Here is a 27,368-nt window from a genome sequence, read left to right as displayed (position 1 = left end):
AGGTGTGTGCCAATTTTCGTGCATTTGCGTGATTCGTGGATCGGGGGCTCGTCAGTTTAAATTTTCTAGGTGGCGCTGTCGAGTCATTTTGCCACACGCCTTTCCGAGACCCATAATAAACGTAAATTTTCACCACTTCTGAGGCGTGTGCGAAGTTTCGTGAGTTTTCGGGCATGTTTAGCCCCTCAAAACCGCGATTCATTCCGCGGAAGAAGAAGAAGAAGAAGAAGAAGAATAATTAAAGCTGCAAGCAGCGATGATAGGGACCTCGCACCCGGGCTCACCGCCGCCCGGTGGCCTCAGGATGACAGAGAACAGCGAACAATAATAATTTAAGCCGATTTATATAAAGAATCTGAGAAAAATCACACATTCATGCCAAACTTCCTCTTGTCAGCAGGTGGCGCTATGACTGTGACTCAAGATTTGCATGTAGATGCCTTAAGTAGAGGAATCTTATCAACCATGTGAATTTTTAGCCAGATCGGCATTGTTTGGCTGAGTCATATGTAATTTCCTTTTGCCAGCAGGTGGCGCTATGACTGTGACTCGATATTGGCATATAGATGTCTTCAGAAGAGGATTTTAATCAACCATGTAAATTTTTACTCTGGTCAGACTTTGTGTGGCTGAGTTATAAGCCAAACTATCTTCTGCCAGCAGGTGGCGCCATGACTGACTCAATATTGTTATATGGATGTGTTCAGGAGAGGACTTTTATCAATCATGTGAAGTTTCAGGCAGATCAGAGATCGTGTGGCCGAGTTACAAGCCAATCTACCTTCTGCCAGCAGGTGGCGCTATGACTGACTCAATATTGTTATGTAGATATGTTCAGGAGAGTACTTTTATCAATCATGTGAAGTTTCAGGCAGATCGGACATTGTGTGGTTGAGTTATAAGAAATTCCTGTTCCATGGCGAAGCGTTGAGGTTTGTCATGCCACCACAGACACGCCCTTCTGCAAAAACTCTAGATCTTCACAATATATCATCGCTAAAGCTTTCGGTGACACCACTCTATTTTGGTGCTGAAACGGGAAAGTTTGTGGAAGGAGTTTGTTATAGTGTCAAACATGTCATTTCCTGTGGCCAGCAGGTGGCGCTATAACTGTAACTAGATATCGGCATGTAAACCTGTTCAGGTCAGGACTGTTATTAAATGTGTGAATTTTGAGGCAGATCGAATATTGCATGCCAGAGTTATAAAGACTTCCTGTTTTGTGGCGAATCATCAAAGTTTGCGAGGCCGCCACGGACACGCCCATCGATGAAAACTCTAAAGCTTCGCAATTTAACATCACCAAGGCTTTAAGATGACAAAACCCAATTTTGGTGTTTATCAGATAAAATTCCTAGGAGGAGTTCGTTAAAATACAACGTCTGAAAATGGCAAAAGCGCCACTTTTTCGCCACAGGAAGTTAAAAATATCCGACTTCCTGTTGGGTTTGAGATATGGCTCCAAGAGACTTTTTCGCATGTTTTGCCATGTTTGAGGTGTGTGCCAATTTTTGTGCATGTGCGTGATTCGTAGATCGGGGGCTCGTCCGTTTAATTTTTCTAGGTGGCGCTGTCGAGTCATTTTGCCACGCCCACTTCAATATTGTTATGTGGATGTGTTCAAGAGATGACGTTTATCAACCATGTGAAGTTTCAGGCAGATCGGACATTGTGTGGTTGTGTTATAAGGACTTCCTTTTCCATGGCGAAGCGTTGAGGTTTGTCATACCGCCACGGACACACCCCTCAGCGAAAACTCTAGATCTTCACAATATATCATCGCTAGAGCTTTCAGATGACACCACTCAATTTTGGTGCTGATACGATAAAATTTGTGGGAGGAGTTTATAACTCCGTAAATCATGTAATTTCCTGTGGCCAGCAGGTGGCGCTGTAACTGTATCTGGATATTGGCATGTAAACGTGTTCAGGTCAGGACGCTTATCAAGCGTGTGGATTTTGAGGCAGATCTGATAATGCATGCCTGAGTTATAACGACTTCCTCTTTTGTGGCGAATCGTCAAAGTTTGCGAGGCCGCCACGGACACGCCCATCGATGAAAACTCTAAAGCTTCGCAATTTAACATCGCCAAGGCCTTTAGATGACAAAACCCAATTTTGGTGTTGATCGGATAAAATCCCTAGGAGGAGTTCGTTAAGATACAACGCCTGGAAATGGCAAAAACGCCACTTTTTCGCCGCAGGAAGTTAAAAATATCCGACTTCCTGTTGGGTTTGAGATATGGCTCCAAGAGACTTTTTCGTATGTTTTGGCATGTTTGAGGTGTGTGCCAATTTTCATGCATGTGCGTGATTCGTATATCGGGGGCTCGTCCGTTTAATTTTTCTAGGTGGCGCTGTCGAGTCATTTTGCCACGCCCACTTCCGAAGCCCATAACAAACGTAAATTTTCGCCACTTCTGAGGCGTGTGCAAAGTTTCGTGAGTTTTCGGGCATGTTTAGCCCCTCAAAACCGCGATTCATTCCGCGGAAGAAGAAGAAGAAGAAGAAGAAGAATAATAATTAAAGCTGCAAGCAGCGATGATAGGGACCTCGCACCCGGGCTCACCGCCGCCCGGTGGCATCAGGATGACAGAGAACAGCGAACAGTAATAATTTAAGCCGATTTATTAAAAATATCTGAGAAAATCACAGATCTATGCCAAACTTCCTCCTGTCAGCAAGTGGCGCTATAACTGTGACTCATGATTGGCATGTAGATGTCTTCAGGAGAGGAAACTTATCAACCATGTGAAGTTTTAGGCAGATCGGACATTGTTTGGCTGAGTTATGAGCCAAACTGCCTTTTGTCAGCAGGTGGCGCTAAGACAGACTCAATGTTGTTATGTAGATGTGTTCAGGGGGTGACTTTTATTAACCTTGTGATGTTTCAGGCAGATCGGAGTTTGTGTGGTTGAGTTATAAGCCAATCTACCTTCTGCCAGCAGGTGGCGCTATGACTGACTCAATATTGTTATGTAGATGTGTTCAGGAGAGGACTTTTATCAATCATGTGAAGTTTTAGGCAGATCAGACATTGTGTGGTTGAGTTATAATAACTTCCTGTTCCATGGCGAAGCGTTGAGGTTTGTCATGCCACCACAGACACGCCCCTCTGCAAAAACTCTAGATCTTCACAATATATCATCGCTAGAGCTTTCAGATGACACCACTCTATTTTGGTGCTGATACGGGAAAGTTTGTGGAAGGAGTTTGTTACAGTGTCAAACATGTCATTTCCTGTAGCCAGCAGGTGGCGCTATAACTGTAACTGGATATCGGCACGTAAACCTGTTCAGGTCAGGACTGTTATTAAATGTGTGAATTTTGAGGCAGATCGAATGATGCATGCCTGAGTTATAACGACTTCCTGTTTTGTGGCGAATCATCAACGTTTGCGAGGCTGCCACGGACACAGCCATCGATGAAAACTCTAAAGCTTTGCAATTTAACATCACCAAGGCTTTAAGATGGCAAAACCCAATTTTGGTGTCAATCAGATAAAATCCCTAGGAGGAGTTCGTTAAAATACAACGCCTAGAAATGGCAAAAGAGCCACTTTTTAGCCGCAGGAAGTTAAAAATATCCGACTTCCTGTTGAGTTTGAGATATGGCTCCAAGAGACTTTTTCATATGTTTTGGCATGTTTGAGGTGTGTGCCAATTTTTGTGCATGTGCGTGATTTGTAGATCGGGGGCTCGTCCGTTTAATTTTTATATGTATTCAGGAGAGGAATTTAATTAACCATGTGAAGTTTCAGGCTGATCGGAATTTGTGTGGTTAAGTTTTAAGGACTTCATGTTTCATGGCGAAGCGTTGAGGTTTGTCATGCCACCACAAACACGCCCCTCTGCGAAAACTCTAGATCTTCACAATATATCATCGCTAAAGCTTTCAGATAACAACCAACCAAATTTGGTGCTGACACGAAAAAATTTGTGGGATGAGTTTATTACTCTGTAAATCATGACATTTCCTGTGGCCAGCAGGTGGCGCTATAACTGCAACTGGATTTTGGCATGTTCTGGTCTGGACTTATATTAAACATGTGAATTTTGAGGCAGATCGGATAATGCATGCCTGAGATATAATGACTTCCGGTTTTGTGGCGAATCAAAGTTTGCGAGGCCGCCACAGACACGCCCATCGACAAAACCTCTAAAGCTTCGCAATTTAACATCGCCAAGGCCTTTAGATGACAAAACCCAATTTTGGTGTCGATCGGATAAAATGCCTTGGAGGAGTTCGTTAAGATACAACGCCTGGAAATGGCAAAAATACCACTTATTTGCCGCAGGAAGTTAAAAATATCCGACTTCCTGTTGGGTTTGAGTTATGGCTCCAAGAGACTTTTTTGTATGTTTTGACGTGTTTGAGGTGTGTGCCAGTTTTCGTGCATGTGCATGATTCGTAGATCAGGGGCTCTTCCGTTTAATTTTTATAGGTGGCGCTGTAGAGTCATTTTGCCACGCCCACTTCAATATTGTTATGGGGATGTGTTCAGGAGAGGACTTGTATCAACTATGTGAAGTTTCAGGCAGATCGGACTTTGTGTGGTTGAGTTATAAGGACTTCCTGTTCCATGGCGAAGCGTTGAGGTTTGTCATGCCGCCACGGACAGGCCATTCTCCGAAAACTCTAGATCTTCACAATATAACATCGCTAGAGCTTTCAGATAACACCACCAAATTTTGGTGCTGATATGATAAAATTTGTGGGAGGAGTTTGTGACTCTTTAAAATCATGTCATTTCCTGTGGCCAGCAGGTGGCGCTATAACTGTATCTGGATATTGGCATGTAAACGTGTTCAGGTCAGGACTCTTATCAAGCGTGTGAATTTTGAGGCAGATCGGATAATGCATGCCTGAGTTATAACGACTTCCTGTTTTGTGGCGAATTGTCAAAGTTTGCGAGGCCGCCACAGACACGCCCATCGACGAAAACTCTAAAGCTTCGCAATTTAACATCGCCCATGCCTTTAGATGATAAAACCCAATTTTGGTGTCGATCGGATAAAATCCCTAGGAGGAGTTCGTTAAAATACAACGCCTGAAAATGGCAAAAATGCCACTTTTTCGCCGCAGGAAGTTAAAAATATCTGACTTCCTGTTGGGTTTGACATATGGCTCCAAGAGACTTTTTCGTATATTTTGGCATGTTTGAGGTGTGTGCCAATTTTCGTGCATGTGCGTGATTCGTGGATCGGGGGCTCGTCCGTTTAATTTTTCTAGGTGGCGCTGTCGAGTCATTTTGCCACACCCACTTCCGAGACCCATAATAAACGTAAATTTTCGCCACTTCTGAGGCGTGTGCAAAGTTTCGTGAGTTTTCGGGCATGTTTAGCCCCTTAAAATCGCGATTCATTCCGGAAAAGAATAATAATAATAATAATTAAAGCTGCAAGCAGCGATGATAGGGACCTCGCACCCGGGCTCACCGCCGCCCACTGGCCTCAGGATGACAGAGAACAGCGAACAATAATAATTTAAGCCGATTTACATAAAGAACCTGAGAAAATCACACATTTATGCCAAACTTCCTCCTGTCAGCAGGTGGCGCTATAACTGTGGCTCAAGATTGGCATGTAGATGCCTTCACTAGAGGAATCTTATCAACCATGTGAAGTTTCAGGCAGATCAGACATTGTGTAGTTGAGATATAAGGACTTCCTGTTCCGTGGCGAAGCGTTGAGGTTTGTCATGCCGCCACGGACACGGCCCTCTGCAAAACTTCTAGATCTTGACAATATATCATCGCTTAAGCTTTCAGATAACAACCAACCAAATTTGGTGCTGATATGAAACAATTTGTGGGAGGAGTTTATTACTCTGTAAATCATGACATTTCCTGTGGCCAGCAGGTGGCGCTATAACTGTATCTGGATAATGGCATGTAAACGTGTTCTGGTCTGGACTCTTATTAAACGTGTGAATTTTGAGGCAGATCGGATAATGCATGCCTAAGTTATAATGACTTCCGGTTTCGTGGCGAATTGTCAAAGTTTGCGGGGCCGCCACGGACACGCCCATTGACAAAAATTATTAAGCTCCGCAATTTAACATCGCCAAGGCCTTTAGATGACAAAACCTAATTTTGGTGTCGATAGCATAAAATCCCTAGGAGGAGTTCGTTAAGATACAAAGCCTGGAAATGGCAAAAATGCCACTTATTTGCAGCAGGAAGTTAAAAATATCCGACTTCCTGTTGGGTTTGAGATATGGCTCCAAGAGACTTTTTCGTATGTTTTGGCGTGTTTGAGGTGTGTGCCAATTTTCGCGCATGTGCGTGATTCGTAGATCAGGGGCTCGTCCGTTTAATTTTTATAGGTGGCGCTGTCGAGTCATTTTGCCACGCCCACTTCAATATTGTTATGTGGATGTGTTCAGGAGAGAACGTTTATCAAGCATGTGAAGTTTCAGGCAGATCGGACATTGTGTGGTTGAGTTATGAGGACTTCCTGTTCCATTGCGAAGCGTTGAGGTTTGTCATGCCGCCACGGACACGCCCCTCTGCAAAAACTCTAGATCTTCACAATATATCACCGCTAGAGCTTTCAGATGACGCCACTCAAATTTGGTGCTGATACGAAAAAATTTGTGGGAGGAGTTTGTTACAGTGTAAAACATGTCATTTCCTGTGGCCAGCAGGTGGCGCTATAAGTATATCTGGATATGGGCATGTAAACGTGTTCAGGTCAGGACTCTTATTAAACGTGTGAAATTTAAGGCAGATCGGATAATGCATGCCTGAGTTATAACGACTTCCTGTTTTGTGGCGAATCGTCAAAGTTTGAGAGGCCGCCACGGACACGCCCATCGACGAAAACTCTAAAGCTTCGCAATTTAACATCGCCAAGGCCTTTAGATGACAAAACCCAATTTTGGTGTCGATCGGATAAAATCCCTAGGAGGAGTTCGTTAAAATACAACGCCTGAAAATGGCAAAATCGCCACTTTTTCGCTGCAGGAAGTACAAAATATCCGACTTCCTGTTGGGTTTGAGATATGGCTCCAAGAGACTTTTTCGTATGTTTTGGCATGTTTGAGGTGTGTGCCAATTTTCGTGCATGTGCGTGATTCGTGGATCGGGGGCTCGTCCGTTTAATTTTTCTAGGTGGCGCTGTCGAGTCATTTTGCCACGCCCACTTCCGAAGCCCATAATAAACGTAAATTTTCACCACTTCTGAGGCGTGTGCAAAGTTGCGTGAGTTTTCAGGCATGTTTAGCCCCTCAAAACCGCGATTCATTCCGGACGAGAATAATAATAATAATAATAATAATAAACGGAGCAATTCCAATAGGGCCTTGCACCGTTCGGTGCTCGGTCCCTAATAATAAACGGAGCAATTCCAATAGGGCCTTGCACCGTTCGGTGCTCGGTCCCTAATTAAAGCTGCAAGCAGCGATGATAGGGACCTCGCACCCGGGCTCACCGCCGCCCGGTGACCTTACGATGACAGAGAACAGCGAACAATAATAATTTAAGCCAATATATAAAAAAAATCTAAGAAAATCACAGATTTATGCCAAACTTCCTCCTGTCAGCAGGTGGCGCTATAACTGTGACTTAAGATTGGCATGTAGATGTCTTCAGGAGAGGAATCTTATCAACCATGTGAAGTTTCAGGCACATGGGACATTGTGTGGCTGAATTATAAGCCAAACTACCTTCTGCCAGCAGGTGGCGTTATGACTGACGCAATATTGTTATGTGGATGTGTTCAGGAGCGGACTTTTATCAACCATGTGAAGTTTCAGGCAGATCATAGATTGTGTGGAGATTGTGTTTTAAGACAAACTACATTCTGCCAGCAGGTGGCGCTATGAAAGACTCAATATTATTATGTAGATGTGTTTAGGAGAGGACTTTCATCAACCATGTGACATTTTAGGCAGATCGGACATTGTGTGGCCGAGTTACAAGCCAAAATTCCTTCTGCCAGCAGGTGGCGCTATGACTCTGACTCAATATTACTATGTAGATGTGCTCAAGAGAGGACTTTCATCAACCATGTGAAGTTTCAGGCAGATCAGACATTGTGTGGCAGAGTTACAAGCCAAACTACCTTCTGTCAGCAGGTGGCGCTATGACTGACTCAATATTGTTATGTGGATGTGTTCAGGAGAGGACTTTTATCAATCATGTGAAGTTTCAGGCAGATCAGACATTGTGTGGTTGAGTTATAAGAAATTCCTGTTCCATGGCGAAGCGTTGAGGTTTGTCATGCCACCACAGACACACCCCTCTGCAAAAACTCTAGATCTTCACAATATATCATCGCTAGAGCTTTCAGATGACACCACTCTATTTTGGTGCTGATAGGGGAGAGTTTGTGGGAGGAGTTTGTTACAGTGTCAAACATGTCATTTCCTGTGGCCATTAGGTGGCGCTATAACTGTAACTGGATATCGGCACGTAAACCTGATCAGGTCAGGACTCTTATTAAATGTGTGAATTTTGAGGCAGATCGAATATTGCATCCCTGAGTTATAAAGACTTCCTGTTTTGTGGCGAATCATCAAAGTTTGCGAGGCCGCCACGGACACGCCCATCGACGAAAACTCTAAAGCTTCGCAATTTAACATCACCAAGGCTTTATGATGACAAAACCCAATTTTGGTGTTTATCAGATAAAATCCCTAGGAGGAGTTCGTTAAAATACAACGCCTGAAAATGGCAAAAGCGCCACTTTTTCGCCACAGGAAGTTAAAAATATCCGACTTCCTGTTGGGTTTGAGATATGGCTCCAAGAGACTTTTTCGTATGTTTTGCCATGTTTGAGGTGTGTGCCAATTTTTGTGCATGTGCATGATTCGTAGATCGGGGGCTCGTCCATTTAATTTTTCTAGGTGGCGCTGTCGAGTCATTTTGCCACGCCCACTTCAATATTGTTATGTGGATGTGTTCCAGAGATGACGTTTATCAACCATGTGAAGTTTCAGGCAGATCGGACATTGTGTGGTTGTGTTATAAGGACTTCCTGTTCCATGGCGAAGCGTTGAGGTTTGTCATACCGCCACAGACACGCCCCTCTGCGAAAACTCTAGATCTTCACAATATAACATCGCTAGAGCTTTCAGATAACACCACTCAATTTTAGTGTTGATACGATAAAATTTGTGGGAGGAGTTTATAACTCCGTAAATCATGTCATTTCCTGTGGCCAGCAGGTGGCGCTGTAACTGTATCTGGATATTGGCATGTAAACGTGTTCAGGTCAGGACGCTTATCAAGCGTGTGAATTTTGAGGCAGATCTGATAATGCATGCCTGAGTTATAACGACTTCCTGTTTTGTGGCGAATCGTCAAAGTTTGAGAGGCCGCCACGGACACGCCCATCGATGAAAACTCTAAAGCTTCGCAATTTAACATCGCCAAGGCCTTTAGATGACAAAATCCGATTTTGGTGTCGATCGGATAAAATCCCTAGGAGGAGTTCGTTAAAATACGACGCCTGGAAATGGCAAAAATGCCACTTTTTCGCCACAGGAAGTTAAAAATATCCGACTTCCTGTTGGGTTTGAGATATGGCTCCAAGAGACTTTTTCGTATGTTTTGCCATGTTTGAGGTGTGTGCCAATTTTTGTGCATGTGCATGATTCGTAGATCGGGGGCTCGTCCATTTAATTTTTCTAGGTGGCGCTGTCGAGTCATTTTGCCACGCCCACTTCAATATTGTTATGTGGATGTGTTCCAGAGATGACGTTTATCAACCATGTGAAGTTTCAGGCAGATCGGACATTGTGTGGTTGTGTTATAAGGACTTCCTGTTCCATGGCGAAGCGTTGAGGTTTGTCATACCGCCACAGACACGCCCCTCTGCGAAAACTCTAGATCTTCACAATATAACATCGCTAGAGCTTTCAGATAACACCACTCAATTTTAGTGTTGATACGATAAAATTTGTGGGAGGAGTTTATAACTCCGTAAATCATGTCATTTCCTGTGGCCAGCAGGTGGCGCTGTAACTGTATCTGGATATTGGCATGTAAACGTGTTCAGGTCAGGACGCTTATCAAGCGTGTGAATTTTGAGGCAGATCTGATAATGCATGCCTGAGTTATAACGACTTCCTGTTTTGTGGCGAATCGTCAAAGTTTGAGAGGCCGCCACGGACACGCCCATCGATGAAAACTCTAAAGCTTCGCAATTTAACATCGCCAAGGCCTTTAGATGACAAAATCCGATTTTGGTGTCGATCGGATAAAATCCCTAGGAGGAGTTCGTTAAAATACGACGCCTGGAAATGGCAAAAATGCCACTTTTTCGCCGCAGGAAGTCAAAAATATCCGACTTCCTGTTGGGTTTGAGATATGGCTCCAAGAGACTTTTTCGTATGTTTTGGCGTGTTTGAGGTGTGTGCCAATTTTCGTGCATGTGCGTGATTCGTATATCGGGGGCTCGTCCGTTTAATTTTTCTAGGTGGCGCTGTCGAGTCATTTTGCCACGCCCACTTCCGAAGCCCATAACAAATGTAAATTTTCGCCACTTCTGAGGCGTGTGCAAAGTTGCGTGAGTTTTCGGGCATGTTTAGCCCCTCAAAACCGCGATTCATTCCGCGGAAGAAGAAGAAGAAGAAGAAGAAGAATAATAATTAAAGCTGCAAGCAGCGATGATAGGGACCTCGCACTCGGGCTCACCGCCGCCCGGTGGCCTCAGGATGACAGAGAACAGCGAACAGTAATAATTTAAGCCGATATAATAAAAAAATCTGAGAAAATAACAGATTTATGCCAAATTTCCTCCTGTCAGCAGGTGGCGCTATAACTGTGAATCACGATTGGCATGTAGATGTCTTCAGGAGAGGAAACTTATCAACCATGTGAAGTTTCAGGCAGATCGGACATTGTTTGGCTGAGTTATAAGCCAAACTGCCTTTTGTCAGCAGGTGGCGCTATGACAGACTCAATGTTGTTATGTAGATGTGTTCAGGAGAGGACTTTTATCAAACTTGTGAAGTTTCAGCCAGATCGGACTTTGTGTGGTTGAGTTATACTGCAAACTACCATCTGTCAGCAGGTGGCGCTATAACTGTGACTTAAGATTCGCATGTAGATGTCTTCCAGAGAGGAATCTTATCAACCATGTAAAGTTTCAGGCACATGGGACATTGTGTGGCTGAGTTATAAGCCAAACTACCGTCTGCCAGCAGGTGGCGTTATGATTGACTCAATATTATTATGTAGATGTGTTTTGGAGAGGACTTTCATCAACCATGTGACATTTTAGGCAGATCTGACATTGTGTGGCCGAGTTACAAGCCAAACTTCCTTCTGCCAGCAGTTGGCGCTATGACTATGACTCAATATTATTATGTAGATGTGCTCAGGAGAGGACTTTCATCAACCATGTGAAGTTTCAGGCAGATCGGACTTTGTGTGGTAGAGTTATAAGGACTTCCTGTTCCATGGCGAAGCGTTGAGGTTTGTCATGCCACCACAGACACGCCCCTCTGCAAAAACTCTAGATCTTTACAATATATCATCGCTAGAGCTTTCAGATGACACCACTCTATTTTGGTGCTGATACGGGAAAGTTTGTGGTAGGAGTTTGTTATAGTGTCAAACATGTCATTTCCTGTGGCCAGCAGATGGCGCTATAACTGTAACTGGATATCGGCACGTAAACCTGTTCAGGTCAGGACTCTTATTAAATGTGTGAATTTTGAGGCAGATCGAATATTGCATGCCTGAGTCATAACGACTTCCTGTTTTGTGGCGAATCATCAAAGTTTGCGAGGCCGCCACGGACACGCCCATCGATGAAAACTCTAAAGCTTCGCAATTTATCATCACCAAGGCTTTAAGATGACAAAACCCAATTTTGGTGTTGATTGGATAAAATCCCTAGGAGGAGTTTGTTAAAATACAATGCCTGAAAATGGCAAAAACGCCACTTTTTTACAGCAGGAAGTTAAAAATATCAGACTTCCTGTTGAGTTTGAGATATGGCTCCAAGAGACTTTTTCCTATGTTTTGGCATGTTTGAGGTGTGTGCCAATTTTCGTGCATGTGTGTGATTCGTATATCAGGGGCTCGTCCGATTAATTATGGTAGGTGGCGCTGTCGAGTCTATTTGCCACGCCCACTTCAATATTGTTATGGGGATGTGTTCAGGGGAGGACTTTTATCAACCATGTGAAGTTTCAGGCAGAGCAGACATTGTGTGGTTGAGTTATAAAGCCTTCCTGGTCAATGGCGAAGCGTTGAGGTTCGTCATACCGCCACGGACACGCCCCTCTGCGAAAACTCTAGATCTCTACAATATATCATCGCTAGAGCTTTCAGATGACACCACTCAATTTTGGTGTTGATACGATAAAATTTGTGGGAGGAGTTTATAATTCCGTAAATCATGTCATTTCCTGTGGCCAGCAGGTGGCGCTGTAACTGTATCTGGATATTGGCATGTAAACGTGTTCAGGTCAGGACGCTTATCAAGCGTATGAATTTTGAGGCAGATCGGATAATGCATGCCTGAGTTATAACGACTTCCTGTTTTGTGGCGAATCGTCAAAGTTTGCGAGGCCGCCACGGACACGCCCATCGACGAAAACTCTAAAGCTTCGCAATTTAACATCGCCAAGGCCTTTAGATATCAAAACCCAATTTTGGTGTCGATCGGATAAAATCCCTAGGAGGAGTTCGTTAAAGTACAACGCCTGGAAATGGCAAAAACGCCACTTTTTCGCCGCAGGAAGTAAAAAATATCCGACTTCCTGTTGGGTTTGAGATATGGCTCCAAGAGACTTTTTCGTATGTTTTGGCATGTTTGAGGTGTGTGCCAATTTTCGTGCATGTGCGTGATTCGTGGATCGAGGGCTCGTCCGTTTAATTTTTCTAGGTGGCGCTGTCGAGTCATTTTGCCACGCCCACTTCCGAAGCCCTTAACAAACGTAAATTTTCGCCACTTCTGAGGCGTGTGCAAAGTTGCGTGAGTTTTCGGGCATGTTTAGCCCCTCAAAATCGCGATTCATTCCGGAGGAGAATAATAATAATAATAATAATAATAATAATAATAATAATAATAATAATAAACGGAGCAATTCCAATAGGGCCTACGCACCGTTTCGGTGCTCGGTCCCTAATAAACAGAGCAATTCCAATAGGGCCTACGCACCGTTTCGGTGCTCGGTCCCTAATAAACAAAACAAAAAAGAAAAACAAAAAATGAAAGAAACAAACAAGAGAAAAACACAAAACAATGATAGAACAACAGAGCGAAAGAACAAACGAAGGTAAACAAACATAATATTGAGAACCTGATAACAAACTAAACCTGATTGAGAAAAGAATCCCCTCAGTAACAGTATTTGTTCATAGCTATATTAAAGTCATATAAACTGGATCCATTCATTCCACTTGTGTTTACAGACTCTCTCAACTCTAATTACACCCTAATAACAAAAAATGTGTATATTTTCACAGACTCTCAATTTATTTCCTCTCACCTCTTTCCACATATTCCTACATGGAGCAAGAATGTGCCTGTCCATTACGGGCCACTGAACGTAAACACAGAACATGAATCTCCAGAACAGTGCTGGGACATTCACATTAGCTCCAGCACCAGAGCTTGTCCTTTGGTAACTGGGGCAATTTCAGCCGGGTGAATAATTGGGCAAGGCAACAACTTGCCAAAAGAATCCCGGCATGACTGGAATGTAAATGAGTCGATCTCTGCAGGTAATGAGCGTCTGCTTCCAGGAAGACTCTTGACAACCATCAAACATTGATAAAATACTGTATGTGGAATGCGTTGTGTGTGGCTGCGTTTATACTGATGTGATTTAGATTTAAATGCAGAACTTTGACTACCTTTATGTCTTTCACCTGCACTAATACAGTATTTGACCTTCAAAAATGAAGACTTTTAGAAATGCTGGTAGACCTTGTTTTGGTTTGTAAACTCTTGAGTTTACAAGTCAGATTTATTGAACAATTACTGCTGTATACGAACAAATTGTGAAAGCATGATTATTTTTTCACTCAACGCATTTTAATTCTAGACATTTGTTGTTTATAATTAACACTACTACAGTTTTGTTTAATAACTGTACATACAATTTTTGTACTGTAACTATACAGTTATTGATATTTTCTGACCTGGACAGACGGCCTGCAGCGTGACATGGCTGATCTTCAGTGTGCTGGACACATGTCTCTGTGTGGATCCAGCAAAGAGCAGGTAAAACTCCACATCATCCTCATCCTCAACACACTCATCCTCACAGAGCTGGACCGTCAGCAGACACTCTCCCTGAAAACAAAGAGGACACATATCAGACTGAGACTTCAGCTCTTCTGTGATATGTTCAAATGCAGGGTGAGGTTTACATGTTATAAAATCTGGGCTTTAAAAACAAAATTAAACTAAATAAAACAAAAAACTAAATGAAACGAAAGGAAAAACGAAGCAAAACAAAAAGAAAAATAAAATGAAACAAAAAACAAAAGGAAACAAAAAACAAGATGAAACTAAACTAAACGAAAAGAAAAAAAATAAAACAAAATTAAACGAAAAACGAAATGAAACAAAAAACTAAACAAAAAAAATCAAAATGAAACCAAATGAAATTAAAAACTAAACAAAACGAAATGAAATGAAAAACAAAACCAAATTAAAGCTGCAAGCAGCGATGATAGGGACCTCGCACCCGGGCTCACCACCGCCCGGTGGCCTCAGGATGACAGAGTACATCGAACAATATTAATTTATGGCGATATATATAAAGAACCTGAGAAAATCACAGATTTATGCCAAACTTCCTCCTGTCAGCAGGTGGCGCTATAACTGTGTCTCAATATTATTATGTAGATGTGTTCAGGAAAGGACTTTTATCCACCATGTGAAGTTTCAGGCTGATCGGACATTGTGTGGTTGAATTATGAGCCAAATTGCCTTCTGCCAGCAGGTGTCGCTATGACAGACTCAATATTGGTATGTAGATGTCTTCAGGAGAGGAATTTAATAAACCATGTGAAGTTTTAAGCAGTTCAGACATTGTGTGGCTGAGTTATAAGCCAAACTTCTTGTAGCCAGCAGGTGGCGCTATGACAGACTCAATATTATTATGTACATGTGTTCAGGAGAGGATTTTAAACAACCATGTAAAGTTTCAGGCAAATCAGACATTGTGGGGCTGAGTTATAAGCCAAACTACCTTCTGCCAGGAGGTGGCGTTATGACTGACTCAATATTGTTATGTGGATGTGTTCAGGAGCGGACTTTTATCAACCATGTGAAGTTTCAGGCTGATCAGAGATTGTGTGGAGATTGTGTTATAAGACAAACTACATTCTGCCAGCAGGTGGCGCTTTTAAAGACTCAATATTATTATGTAAATGTGCTCAGGAGAGGACTTTCATCAATCATTTGACATTTTAGGCAGATCTGACAACGTGTGCCCGAGTTACAAGCCAAACTTCCTTCTGCCAGCAGGTGGCGTTATGACTGACTCAATATTATTATGTAGATGTGCTTAGGAGAGGACTTTCATCAACCATGTGAAGTTTCAGGCAGATCAGACATTGTGTGGTCGAGTTATAAGTACTTCCTGTTCCATGGCGAAGCGTTGAGGTTTGTCATTCCACCACAGACACGCCCCTCTACAAAAACTCTAGATCTTCACAATATATCATCGCTAGAGCTTTCAGATGACACCACTCTATTTTGGTGCTGATACAGGAAAGTTTGTGGAAGGAGTTTGTTACAATGTCAAACATGTCATTTCCTGTGGCCAGCAGGTGGCGCTGTAACTGTATCTGGATATTGCTATGTAAACGTGTTCAGGTCAGGACTGTTATTAAATGTGTGAATTTTGAGGCAGATCGAATATTGCATGCCTGAGTTATAACGACTTCCTGTTTTGTGGCGAATCATCAAAGTTTGCGAGGCCGCCACGACACGCCCATCGATAAAAACTCTAAAGCTTCGCAATTTAACATCGCCAAGGCCTTTAGATGATAAAACCCAATTTTGGTGTCGATCGGATAAAATCCCTTGGAGGAGTTCGTTAAAATACAACGCCTGAAAATGGCAAAATTGGCACTTTTTCGCCGCAGGAAGTTAATAATATCTGACTTCCTGTTAGGTTTGAGATATGGCTCCAAGAGACTTTTTCGTATGTTTTGGCATGTTTAAGGTGTGTGCCCATTTTCGTGCATGTGCGTGATTCGTAGCTCGAGGGCTCGTCCGTTGAATTTTTCTAGGTGGCGCTGTCGAGTCATTTTGCCACGCCCTCTTCAGTATTGTTATGTGGATGTGTTCAAGAGATGACGTTTATCAACCATGTGAAGTTTCAGGCTGATCGGACATTGTGTGGTTGAGTTATAAGGACTTCCTGTTCCATGGCGAAGCGTTGAGGTTTGTCATACCGCCACGGACACGCCCCTCTGCGAAAACTCTAGATCTTCACAATATATCATCGCTAGAGCTTTCAGATAACACCACACAATTTTGGTGCTGATACGAAAAAATTTGTGGGAGGAGTTTATTACTCCGTAAATCATGTCATTTCCTGTGGCCAGCAGGTGGCGCTATAACTATATCTGGATATTGGCATGTAAACGTGTTCAGGTCAGGACGCTTATCAAGCGTGTGAATTTTGAGGCAGATCTGATAATGCATGCCTGAGTTATAACGACTTCCTGTTTTGTGGCGAATCATCAAAGTTTGCGAGGGCGCCACGGACACGCCCATCGACGAAAACTCTAAAGCTTCGCAATTTAACATCGCCAAGGCCTTTAGATTACAAAACCCAATTTTGGTGTCGATCGGATAAAATCCCTAGGAGGAGTTCGTTAAAATACAACGCCTGGAAATGGCAAAAACGCCACTTTTTCGCCGCAGGAAGTTAAAAATATCCGACTTCCTGTTGGGTTTGAGATATGGCTCCAAGAGACTTTTTCGTATGGTTTGGCATGTTTGAGGTGTGTGCCAATTTTCGTGCATGTGCGTGATTCGTGGATCGGGGGCTCGTCCGTTTAATTTTTCTAGGTGGCGCTGTCGAGTCATTTTGCCACGCCCACTTCCGAAGCCCATAATAAACCAAATTTTCGCCACTTCTGAGGCGTGTGCAAAGTTGCGTGAGTTTTCGGGCATGTTTAGCCCCTCAAAACCGCGATTCATTCCGGACGAGAATAATAATAATAATAATTAAAGCTGCAAGCAGCGATGATAGGGACCTCGCACCCGGGCTCACCGCCGCCGGTGAACTCCGGATGACAAAGAACAGCGAACAATAATAACTTAAGCCGATATATGAAAAGAACCAGAGAAAATCACAGATTTATGCCTAACTTTCTCCTGTCATTAGGTGGCGCTATGACTGTGTCTCAATATTGGCATGTAGATGTCTTCAGGAGAGGATTTTACTAAACCATGTGAAGTTTCAGGCTGATCAGACATTGTGGGGCTGAGTTGTAAGCCAAACTACCTTCTGCCAGCAGGCGGCGCTATGACAGACTCAATATTGGCATGTAAATGTGTTCAGGAGAGGAATTTAATCAACCATGTGAAGTTTCAAGCAGTTCAGACATTGTGTGGCTGAGTTATAAGCCAAACTTTCTGTTGCCAGCAGGTGGCGCTATGACAGACTCAATATTATTATGTACATGTGTTCAGGAGAGGATTTTAAACAACCACGTAAAGTTTCAGGCAGATCAGACATTGTGGGGCTGATTTGTAAGCCAATCTACTATCTGCCAGCAGGTGGCGCTATGACAGACTCAATATTATTATGTAGATGTGTTCAAGAGAGGACTTATATCAACCATGTGAAGTTTCAGGCAGGTCGGACATTGTGTGGTTGAGTTATAAGGACTTCCTGTTCCATGGCGAAGCGTTGAGGTTTGTCATGCCGCCACGGACACGCCCCTCTGTGAAAACTCTAGATCTTTACAATATATCATCGCTAAAGCTTTCAGATAACACCACCCAGTTTTGGTGCTGATACGATAAAATTTGTGGGAGGAGTTTGTAACTCTGTAAATCATGTAATTTCCTGTGGCCAGCAGATGGCGCTATAACTGTATCTGGATATTGGCATGTAAACGTGTTCTGGTATGGACTCTTATTTAACATGTGAATTTTGAGGCAGATTGGATAATGCATGCCTGAGATATAATGACTTCCGGTTTTGTGGCGAATCATTAAAGTTTGCGAGGCCGCCACGGACACGCCCACTGACAAAAACTCTAAAGCTTCGCAATTTAACATCGCCAAGGCCTTTAGATGACTAAACCCAATTTTGGTGTCGATCGGATAAAATCCCTCGGAGGAGTTCGTTAAGATACAACGCCTGGAAATGGCAAAAATGCCACTTATTTGCGGCAGGAAGTTAAAAATATCCGACTTCCTGTTGGGTTTGAGATATGGCTCCAAGAGACTTTTTTGTATGTTTTGGCATGTTTGAGGTGTGTGTCAATTTTCGTGCATGTGTGTGATTTGTAGATCAGGGGCTCGTCCGTTTAGTTAATATAGGTGGCGCTGTCGAGTCATTTTGCCACGCCCACTTCAATATTGTTATGGGGATGTGTTCAGGAGAGGACGTTTATCAACTATGTGAAGTTTCAGGCAGATCAGACTTTGTGTGGTTGAGTTATAAGGACTTCCTGTTCCATGGCGAAGCGTTGAGGTTTGTCATGCCGCCACGGACACGCCCCTCTCCGAAAACTCTAGATCTTTACAATATATCATCGCTAGAGCTTTCAGATAACACAACCCAAATTTGGTGCTGATACCATAAAATTTGTGGGAGGAGTTTGTTACACTGTAAAACTTGTCATTTCCTGTGGCCAGTAGGTGGCGCTATAACTGTATCTGGATATCGGCATGTAAACATGTTCAGGTCAGGACTCTTATCAAACGTGTGAATTTTGAGGCAGATTGGATAATGCATGCCTGAGTTATAACGACTTCCTGTTTTGTGGCGAATCGTCAAAGTTTGCGAGGCCGCCACGGACACGCCCATCGACGAAAACTCTAAAGCTTCGCAATTTAACATCGCCAAGGCCTTTAGATGACAAAACCCAATTTTGGTGTCGATCGGATAAAATCCCTAGGAGGAGTTCGTTAAAATACAACGCCTGGAAATGGCAAAAACGCCACTTTTTCGCCGCAGGAAGTTAAAAATATCCGACTTCCTGTTGGGTTTGAGATATGGCTCCAAGAGACTTTTTCGTATGTTTTGGCATGTTTGAGGTGTGTGCCAATTTTCGTGCATGTGCGTGATTCGTGTATCGGGGGCTCGTCCGTTTAATTTTTCTAGGTGGCGCTGTCGAGTCATTTTGCCACGCCTACTTCCGAGACCCATATCAACCTGCTATTTACACCGCGTTTGGTGTGTGTGCAAATTTTCATGAGTTTTCGGGCATGTTTAGACCCTCAAAAGTGCCCCGATAGGGGGCGGAATAATAATAATAATAATTAAAGCTGCAAGCAGCGATGATAGGGACCTCGCACCCGGGCTCACCGCCGCCCGGTGGCCTAAGGATGACAGAGAACAGTGAACAATAACAATTTAAGCCGATATATATAAAAAACCTGAGAAATCCACAGATTTATGCCAAACTTCCTCCTGTCAGCAGGTGGCGCTATGACTGTGACAGTATTGTCATGTAGATGTCTTCAGGAGAAGACTTTTATCAACCATGTGAAGTTTCAGGCAGATCGGACATTGTGTGGCTGAGTTATAAGCCAAACTACCTGTTGCCAGTAGGTGGCGCTATGACTGTGACTCAATATTGGCACGTAGATGTCTTCAGGAGAGGACTTTTATCAACCCTGTGAAGTTTCAGGCAGATCAGACATTGTGTGCCTGAGTTATAAGCACTTCCTTTTTCATGGCGAAGCGTTGAGGTTTGTCATGCCACCACATACACGCCCCTCTACGAAAACTCTAGATCTTCACAATATATCATCGCTTGAGCTTTCAGATACACAACCAACCAAATTTGGTGCTGATATGAAAACATTTGTGGGATGAGTTTATTACTTTGTAAATCATGACATTTTCTGTGGTCAGCAGGTGGCGCTATAACTGTATCTGGATATCGGCATGTAAACTTGTTCTGGTCTGGACTCTTATTAAACATGTGAATTTTGAGGCAGATTGGATAATGCATGCCTGAGTTATAATGACTTCCGGTTTTGTGGCGAATCGTTAAAGTTTGTGAGGCCGCCACGGACACGCCCATCGACAAAACCTCTAAAGCTTCGCAATTTAACATCGCCAAGGCCTTTAGATGACAAAACCCAATTTTGGTGTCGATAGCATAAAATCCCTAGGAGGAGTTCGTTAAAATACAACGTCTGGAAATGGCAAAAAAGACACTTTTTCGCCGCAGGAAGTTAAAAATATCCGACTTCCTGTTGGGTTTGAGATATGGCTCCAAGAGACTTTTTCGTATATTTTGGCCTGTTTGAAGTGTGTGCCAATTTTCGTGCATGTGCGTGATTCGTAGATCAGGGGCTCGTCCGATTAATTTTTGTAGGTGGCGCTGTTGAGTCAATTTGCCACGCCCACTTCAATATTGTCATGTGGATGTGTTCAGGAGAGGGCTTTTATCAACCATGTGAAGTTTCAGGCAGATCGGACATTGTGTGGTTGAGTTATAAGGACTTTCTGTTCCATGGCGAAGTATTGAGGTTTGTCATGGCGCCACGGACACGCCCCTCTGCGAAAACTCTAGATCTTCACAATATATCATCGCTAGAGCTTTCAGATAACACCACCAAAATTTGGTGCTGATACGAAAAAATTTGTGGGAGGAGTTTGTTACACTGTAAAACATGTCATTTCCTGTGGCCAGCAGGTGGCGCTATATCTGTATCTAGATATAGGCATGTAAACGTGTTCAGGTCAGGAGTCTTATCAAACGTGTGAATTTTGAGACAGATCTGATAATGCATGCCTGAGTTATAACAACTTCCTGTTTTGTGGCGAATTGTCAAAGTTTGCGAGGCCGCCACGGACACGCCCATCGACGAAAACTCTAAAGCTTCGCAATTTAACATCGCCAAGGCCTTTAGATGACAAAACCCAATTTTGGTGTCGATCGGATAAAATCCCTAGGAGGAGTTCGTTAAAATACAACGCTTGGAAATGGCAAAAACGGCACTTTTTCGCCGCAGGAAGTCAAAAATATCCGACTTCCTGTTGGGTTTGAGATATGGCTCCAAGAGACTTTTTCGTATGTTTTGGCGTGTTTGAGGTGTGTGCCAATTTTCGTGCATGTGCGTGATTCGTGGATCGGGGGCTCGTCCGTTTAATTTTTCTAGGTGGCGCTGTCGAGTCATTTTGCCACGCCCACTTCCGAGACCCATATCAACCTGCTATTTACACCGGGTTTGGTGTGTGTGCAAATTTTCATGAGTTTTCGGGCATGTTTAGACCCTCAAAAGTGCCCCGGTAGGGGGCGGAATAATAATAATAATAATAAAAAACGGAGCAATTCCAATAGGGCCTACGCACCGTTTCGGTGCTCGGTCCCTAATAATAATAATAAAAAACGGAGCAATTCCAATAGGGCCTACGCACCGTTTCGGTGCTCGGTCCCTAATTAAAGCTGCAAGCAGCGATGATAGGGACCTCGCACCCGGGCTCACCGCCGCCCGGTGACCTTACGATGACAGAGAACAGCGAACAATAATAATAAAAGCCGATATATATATATATAAAACCTAAGAAAAATACAGATTTATGCCAAACTTCCTCCTGTCAGCAGGTGGCGCTATAACTGTGACTTAAGATTGGCATGTAGATAACTTCAGGAGAGGAATTTAATCAACCATGTGAAGTTTCAGGCACATGGGACATTTTGTGGCTGAGTTATAAGCCAAACTACCTTTTGCCAGCAGGTGGCGTTATGACTGACTCAATATTGTTATGGGGATGTGTTCAGGAGCGGACTTTTATCAAACATGTGAAGTTTCAGGCAGATCAGAGATTGTGTGGAGATTGTGTTATAAGACAAACTACATTCTGCCAGCAGGTGGCGCTATTAAAAACTCAATATTATTATGTAGATGTGCTCAGGAGAGGACTTTCATCAACCATGTGACATTTTAGACAGATCGGACATTGTGTGGCCGAGTTACAAGAAAAACTACCTTCTGCCAGCAGGTGGCGCTATGACTATGACTCAATATTATTATGAAGATTTTTTATGTAGATGTGCTCAGGGGAGGACTTTTATCAATCATGTGAAGTTTCAGGCAGATCGGACATTGTGTGGCCAAGTTACAAGCCAAACTACCTTCTGCCAGCAGATGGCGCTTTTACTGACTCAATATTGTTATGTAGATGTGTTCAGGAGAGGACTTTTATCAATCATGTGAAGTTTCAGGCAGATCGGACATTGTGCGGTAGAGTTATAAGGACTTCCTGTTCCATGGCGAAGCGTTGAGGTTTGTCATGCCACCACAGACACGCCCCTCTGCAAAAACTCTAGATCTTCACAATATATCATTGCTAGAGCTTTCAGATGACACCACTCCATTTTGGTGCTGATATGGGAAAGTTTGTGGTAGGAGTTTCTTATAGTGTCAAACATGTCATTTCCTGTGGCCAGCAGGTGGCGCTATAACTGTAACTGGATATCGGCACGTAAACCTGTTCAGGTCAGGACTGTTATTAAATGTGTGAATTTTGAGGCAGATCTGATAATGCATGCCTGAGTTATAACGACTTCCTGTTGTGGCGAATCATCAAAGTTTGCGAGGCCGCCACAGACACGCCCATCGACAAAAACTCTAAAGCTTCGCAATTTAACATCGCCAAGGCCTTTAGATGATAAAACCCAATTTTGGTGTCGATCGGATAAAATCCCTAGGAGGAGTTCGTTAAAATACAACGCTTGGAAATGGCAAAAATGCCACTTTTTCGCCGCAGGAAGTTAATAATATCTGACTTCCTGTTAGGTTTGAGATATGGCTCCAAGAGACTTTTTCGTATGTTTTGGCATGTTTAAGGTGTGTGCCAATTTTCGTGCATGTGCGTGATTCGTAGCTCGGGGGCTCGTCCGTTTAATTTTTCTAGGTGGCGCTGTCGAGTCATTTTGCCACGCCCACTTCAATATTGTTATGTGGATGTGTTCAAGAGATGACGTTTATCAACCATGTGAAGTTTCAGGCGGATCGGACATTGTGTGGTTGAGTTATAAGGACTTCCTGTTCCATGGCGAAGCGTTGAGGTTTGTCATACCGCCACGGACACGCCCCTCTGCCAAAACTCTAGATCTTCACAATATATCATCGCTAGAGCTTTCAGATAACACCACCCAATTTTGGTGCTGATACGAAAAAATTTGTGGGAGGAGTTTATTACTCCGTAAATCATGTCATTTCCTGTGGCCAGCAGGTGGCGCCGTAACTATATCTGGATATCGGCATGTAAACGTGTTCAGGTCAGGACGCTTATCAAACGTGTGAATTTTGAGGCAGATCTGATAATGCATGCCTGAGTTATAATGACTTCTTGTTTTGTGGCGAATCATCAAAGTTTGCGAGGGCGCCACGGACACGCCCATCGACGAAAACTCAAAAGCTTCGCAATTTAACATCGCCAAGGCCTTTAGATGACAAAACCCAATTTTGGTATCGATCGGATAAAATCCCTAGGAGGAGTTCGTTAAAATACAACGCCTGGAAATGGCAAAAACGCCACTTTTTCGCCGCAGGAAGTTAAAAATATCTGACTTCCTTTTGGGTTTGAGATATGGCTCCAAGAGACTTTTTCGTGTGGTTTGGCATGTTTGAGGTGTGTGCCAATTTTCGTGCATGTGCGTGATTCGTGTATCGGGGGCTCGTCCGTTTAATTTTTCTAGGTGGCGCTGTCGAGTCATTTTGCCACGCCCACTTCCGAGACCCATATCAACCTGCTATTTACACCGCGTTTGGTGTGTGTGCAAATCTTCATGAGTTTTCGGGCATGTTTAGACCCTCAAAAGTGCCCCGATAGGGGGCGGAATAATAATAATAATAATAATTAAAGCTGCAAGCAGCGATGATAGGGACCTCGCACCCGGGCTCACCGCCGCCCGGTGACCTTACGATGACAGAGAACAGCGAACAATAATAATTTAAGCCAATATATAAAAAAAGATCTAAGAAAATCACAGATTTATGCAAAACTTCCTCCTGTCAGCAGGTGGCGCTATAACTGTGACTTAAGATTGGCATGTAGATGTCTTCCGGAGAGGAATCTTATCAACCATGTGAAGTTTCAGGCACATGGGACATTGTGTGGCTGAGTTATAAGCCAAACTACCTTCTGCCAGCAGGTGGCGTTATGACTGACTCAATATTGTTATGTGGATGTGTTCAGGAGCGGACTTTTATAAACCATGTGAAGTTTCAGGCAGATCAGAGATTGTGTGGAGATTGTGTTTAAAGACAAACTACATTCTGCCAGCAGGTGGCACTATGAAAGACTCAATATTATTATGTAGATGTGTTTAGGAGAGGACTTTCATCAACCATGTGAAATTTTAGGCAGATCTGACATTGTGTGGCCGAGTTACAAGCCAAAATTCCTTCTGCCAGCAGGTGGCGCTATGACTCTGACTCAATATTTTCATGTAGATGTGCTCAAGAGAGGACTTTCATCAACCATGTGAAGTTTCAGGCAGATCGGACATTGTGTGGCCGAGTTACAAGCCAAACTACCTTCTGCCAGCAGGTGGCGCTATGACTGACTCAATGTTGTTATGTGGATGTGTTCAGGAGAGGACTTTTATCAATCATGTGAAGTTTCAGGCAGATCAGACATTGTGTGGTTGAGTTATAGGAAATTCCTGTTCCATGGCGAAGCGTTGAGGTTTGTCATGCCACCACAGACACGCCCCTCTGCAAAAACTCTAGATCTTTACAATATATTATCGCTAGAGCTTTCAGATGACACCACTCTGTTTTGGTGCTGATACGGGAAAGTTTGTGGAAGGAGTTTGTTACAGTGTCAAACATGTCATTTCCTGTGGCCAGCAGAAGGCGCTATAACTGTAACTGGATATCAGCACGTAAACCTGTTCAGGTCGGGACTGTTATTAAATGTGTGAATTTTGAGGCAGATCGAATATTGCATGCCAGAGTTATAAAGACTTCCTGTTTTGTGGCGAATCATCAAAGTTTGCGAGGCCGCCACGGACACGCCCATCGATGAAAACTCTAAAGCTTCGCAATTTAACATCACCAAGGCTTTAAGATGACAAAACCCAATTTTGGTGTTTATCAGATAAAATCCCTAGGAGGAGTTCGTTAAAATACAACACCTGAAAATGGCAAAAGCGCCACTTTTTCGCCATAGGAAGTTAAAAATATCCGACTTCCTGTTGGGTTTGAGATATGGCTCCAAGAGACTTTTTCGTATGTTTTGCCATGTTTGAGGTGTGTGCCAATTATTGTGCATGTGCATGATTCGTAGATCGGGGGCTCGTCCGTTTAATTTTTCTAGGTGGCGCTGTCGAGTCATTTTGCCACGCCCACTTCAATATTGTTATGTGGATGTGTTCAAGAGATGACGTTTATCAACCATGTGAAGTTTCAGGCAGATCGGACATTGTGTGGTTGAGTTATAAGGACTTCCTGTTCCATGGCGAAGCGTTGAGGTTTGTCATACCGCCACGGACACGCCCCTCTGCGAAAACTCTAGATCTTCACAATATATCATCGCTAGAGCTTTCAGATAACACCACTCAATTTTGGTGCTGATACGAAAAAATTTGTGGGAGGAGTTTATTACTTCGTAAATCATGTCATTTCCTGTGGCCAGCAGGTGGCGCTATAACTATATCTGGATATTGGCATGTAAACGTGTTCAGGTCAGGACGCTTATCAAGCGTGTGAATTTTGAGGCAGATCGGATAATGCATGCCTGAGTTATAAAGACTTCCTGTTTTGTGGCGAATCATCAAAGTTTGCGAGGGCGCCACGGACACGCCCATCGACGAAAACTCTAAAGCTTCGCAATTTAACATCGCCAAGGCCTTTAGATGACAAAACCCAATTTTGGTGTCGATCGGATAAAATCCCTAGGAGGAGTTCGTTAAAATACAACGCCTGGAAATGGCAAAAACGCCACTTTTTCGCCGCAGGAAGTTAAAAATATCCGACTTCCTGTTGGGTTTGAGATATGGCTCCAAGAGACTTTTTCGTATGGTTTGGCATGTTTGAGGTGTGTGCCAATTTTCGTGCATGTGTGTGATTCGTGTATCGGGGGCTCGTCCGTTTAATTTTTCTAGGTGGCGCTGTCGAGTCAATTTGCCACGCCCTCTTCCGAGACCCATATCAACCTGCTATTTACACCGCGTTTGGTGTGTGTGCAAATTTTCATGAGTTTTCGGGCATGTTTAGACCCTCAAAAGTGCCCCGATAGGGGGCGGAATAATAATAATAATAATAATAATAATAAAAAACGGAGCAATTCCAATAGGGCCTACGCACCGTTTCGGTGCTCGGTCCCTAATAATAATAAAAAACGGAGCAATTCCAATAGGGCCTACGCACCGTTTCGGTGCTCGGTCCCTAATAAAATCAAAAACTAAAGGAAACAAAAAACAAAATAAGTCACAGAAACAAAAAGAAACATGAAATAAAAGTAAATAAAACAAAAAACTAAACGAAACGAAAAATAAAAAAGAAACAAAAACAAAATTAAGCTAAATGAAATGAAACAAAAGGAAATGAAAAACAAAACAAAAAAGTAACATGAAACGAAAAACAAAAGAAAAACAAAAATAAATAAAATAAAAAACATATCAAAAACAAAACAGAACAAAAAACAACTTAATAAAAAACAAAATGAAACATAAAAATATATTCATTTCAATATATATTACAATACCAATTAGACTAAATTAAATAGAAATATATACATAATAGAATAAAAATTGATACCAATGTATTTTTTCTTTTTATTAATGTACTTTTTAATTAATGCATCCCTATATTATGAAACGATAAATATTCACACTAAATTGGGCATCCGATAAACCTCTCAACATCATACGCATAATAGGGTATATGCCGAAGAATGCTAATAGGACTTTTAATTTGCCAGTAACCTGGGTTAAGCGCTTCCGACGAACTGTATGCCAATGCAAAACCCGGCGCATTTAAGAGCTGTTTTCTATCAAATTTAGCGATCTCCACTAGCTGAGTGACATCCGATTTAAAGTGGGTCTCAGATTGTACAAGAAGCACTGCATTAAATTACATTTTCCCCCGCCATGTCTTTTTAATGAGCATTTATATTTACCCCAGTATATTAAATGGAGCTTCAGCGCTAGCCTGCCGATTCTGACTGGCGTGTGCGAGTAAGCGGCTTTTTGTTCAATTTTACGCTTAAGCAACTAAATAAATGCCAAA

General features: G+C 42.9%; 1 protein-coding gene across 50 annotated transcripts in view; it reads right to left on the bottom strand.

Moving 5' to 3' along the window:
* akap13 (A-kinase anchoring protein 13) overlaps positions 1-27,368 on the bottom strand; it is a 197,600-nt gene that overhangs the window by 118,102 nt on the left and 52,130 nt on the right. For all 50 annotated transcript variants that reach the window (XM_009297839.5, XM_021470632.3, XM_021470634.3 and 47 more), the window contains exon 3: positions 14,108-14,261. In XM_009297839.5, coding sequence (XP_009296114.1) covers positions 14,108-14,261 — 154 coding nt within the window. The remainder of the gene's footprint in view (positions 1-14,107; positions 14,262-27,368) is intronic.

The sequence above is a fragment of the Danio rerio genome, chromosome 25 (assembly GCF_049306965.1).
Source record: "Danio rerio strain Tuebingen ecotype United States chromosome 25, GRCz12tu, whole genome shotgun sequence".
NCBI classification, from domain to species: Eukaryota; Metazoa; Chordata; class Actinopteri; order Cypriniformes; family Danionidae; genus Danio; species Danio rerio.
This window is presented reverse-complemented; position numbering and strand designations above follow the sequence as displayed.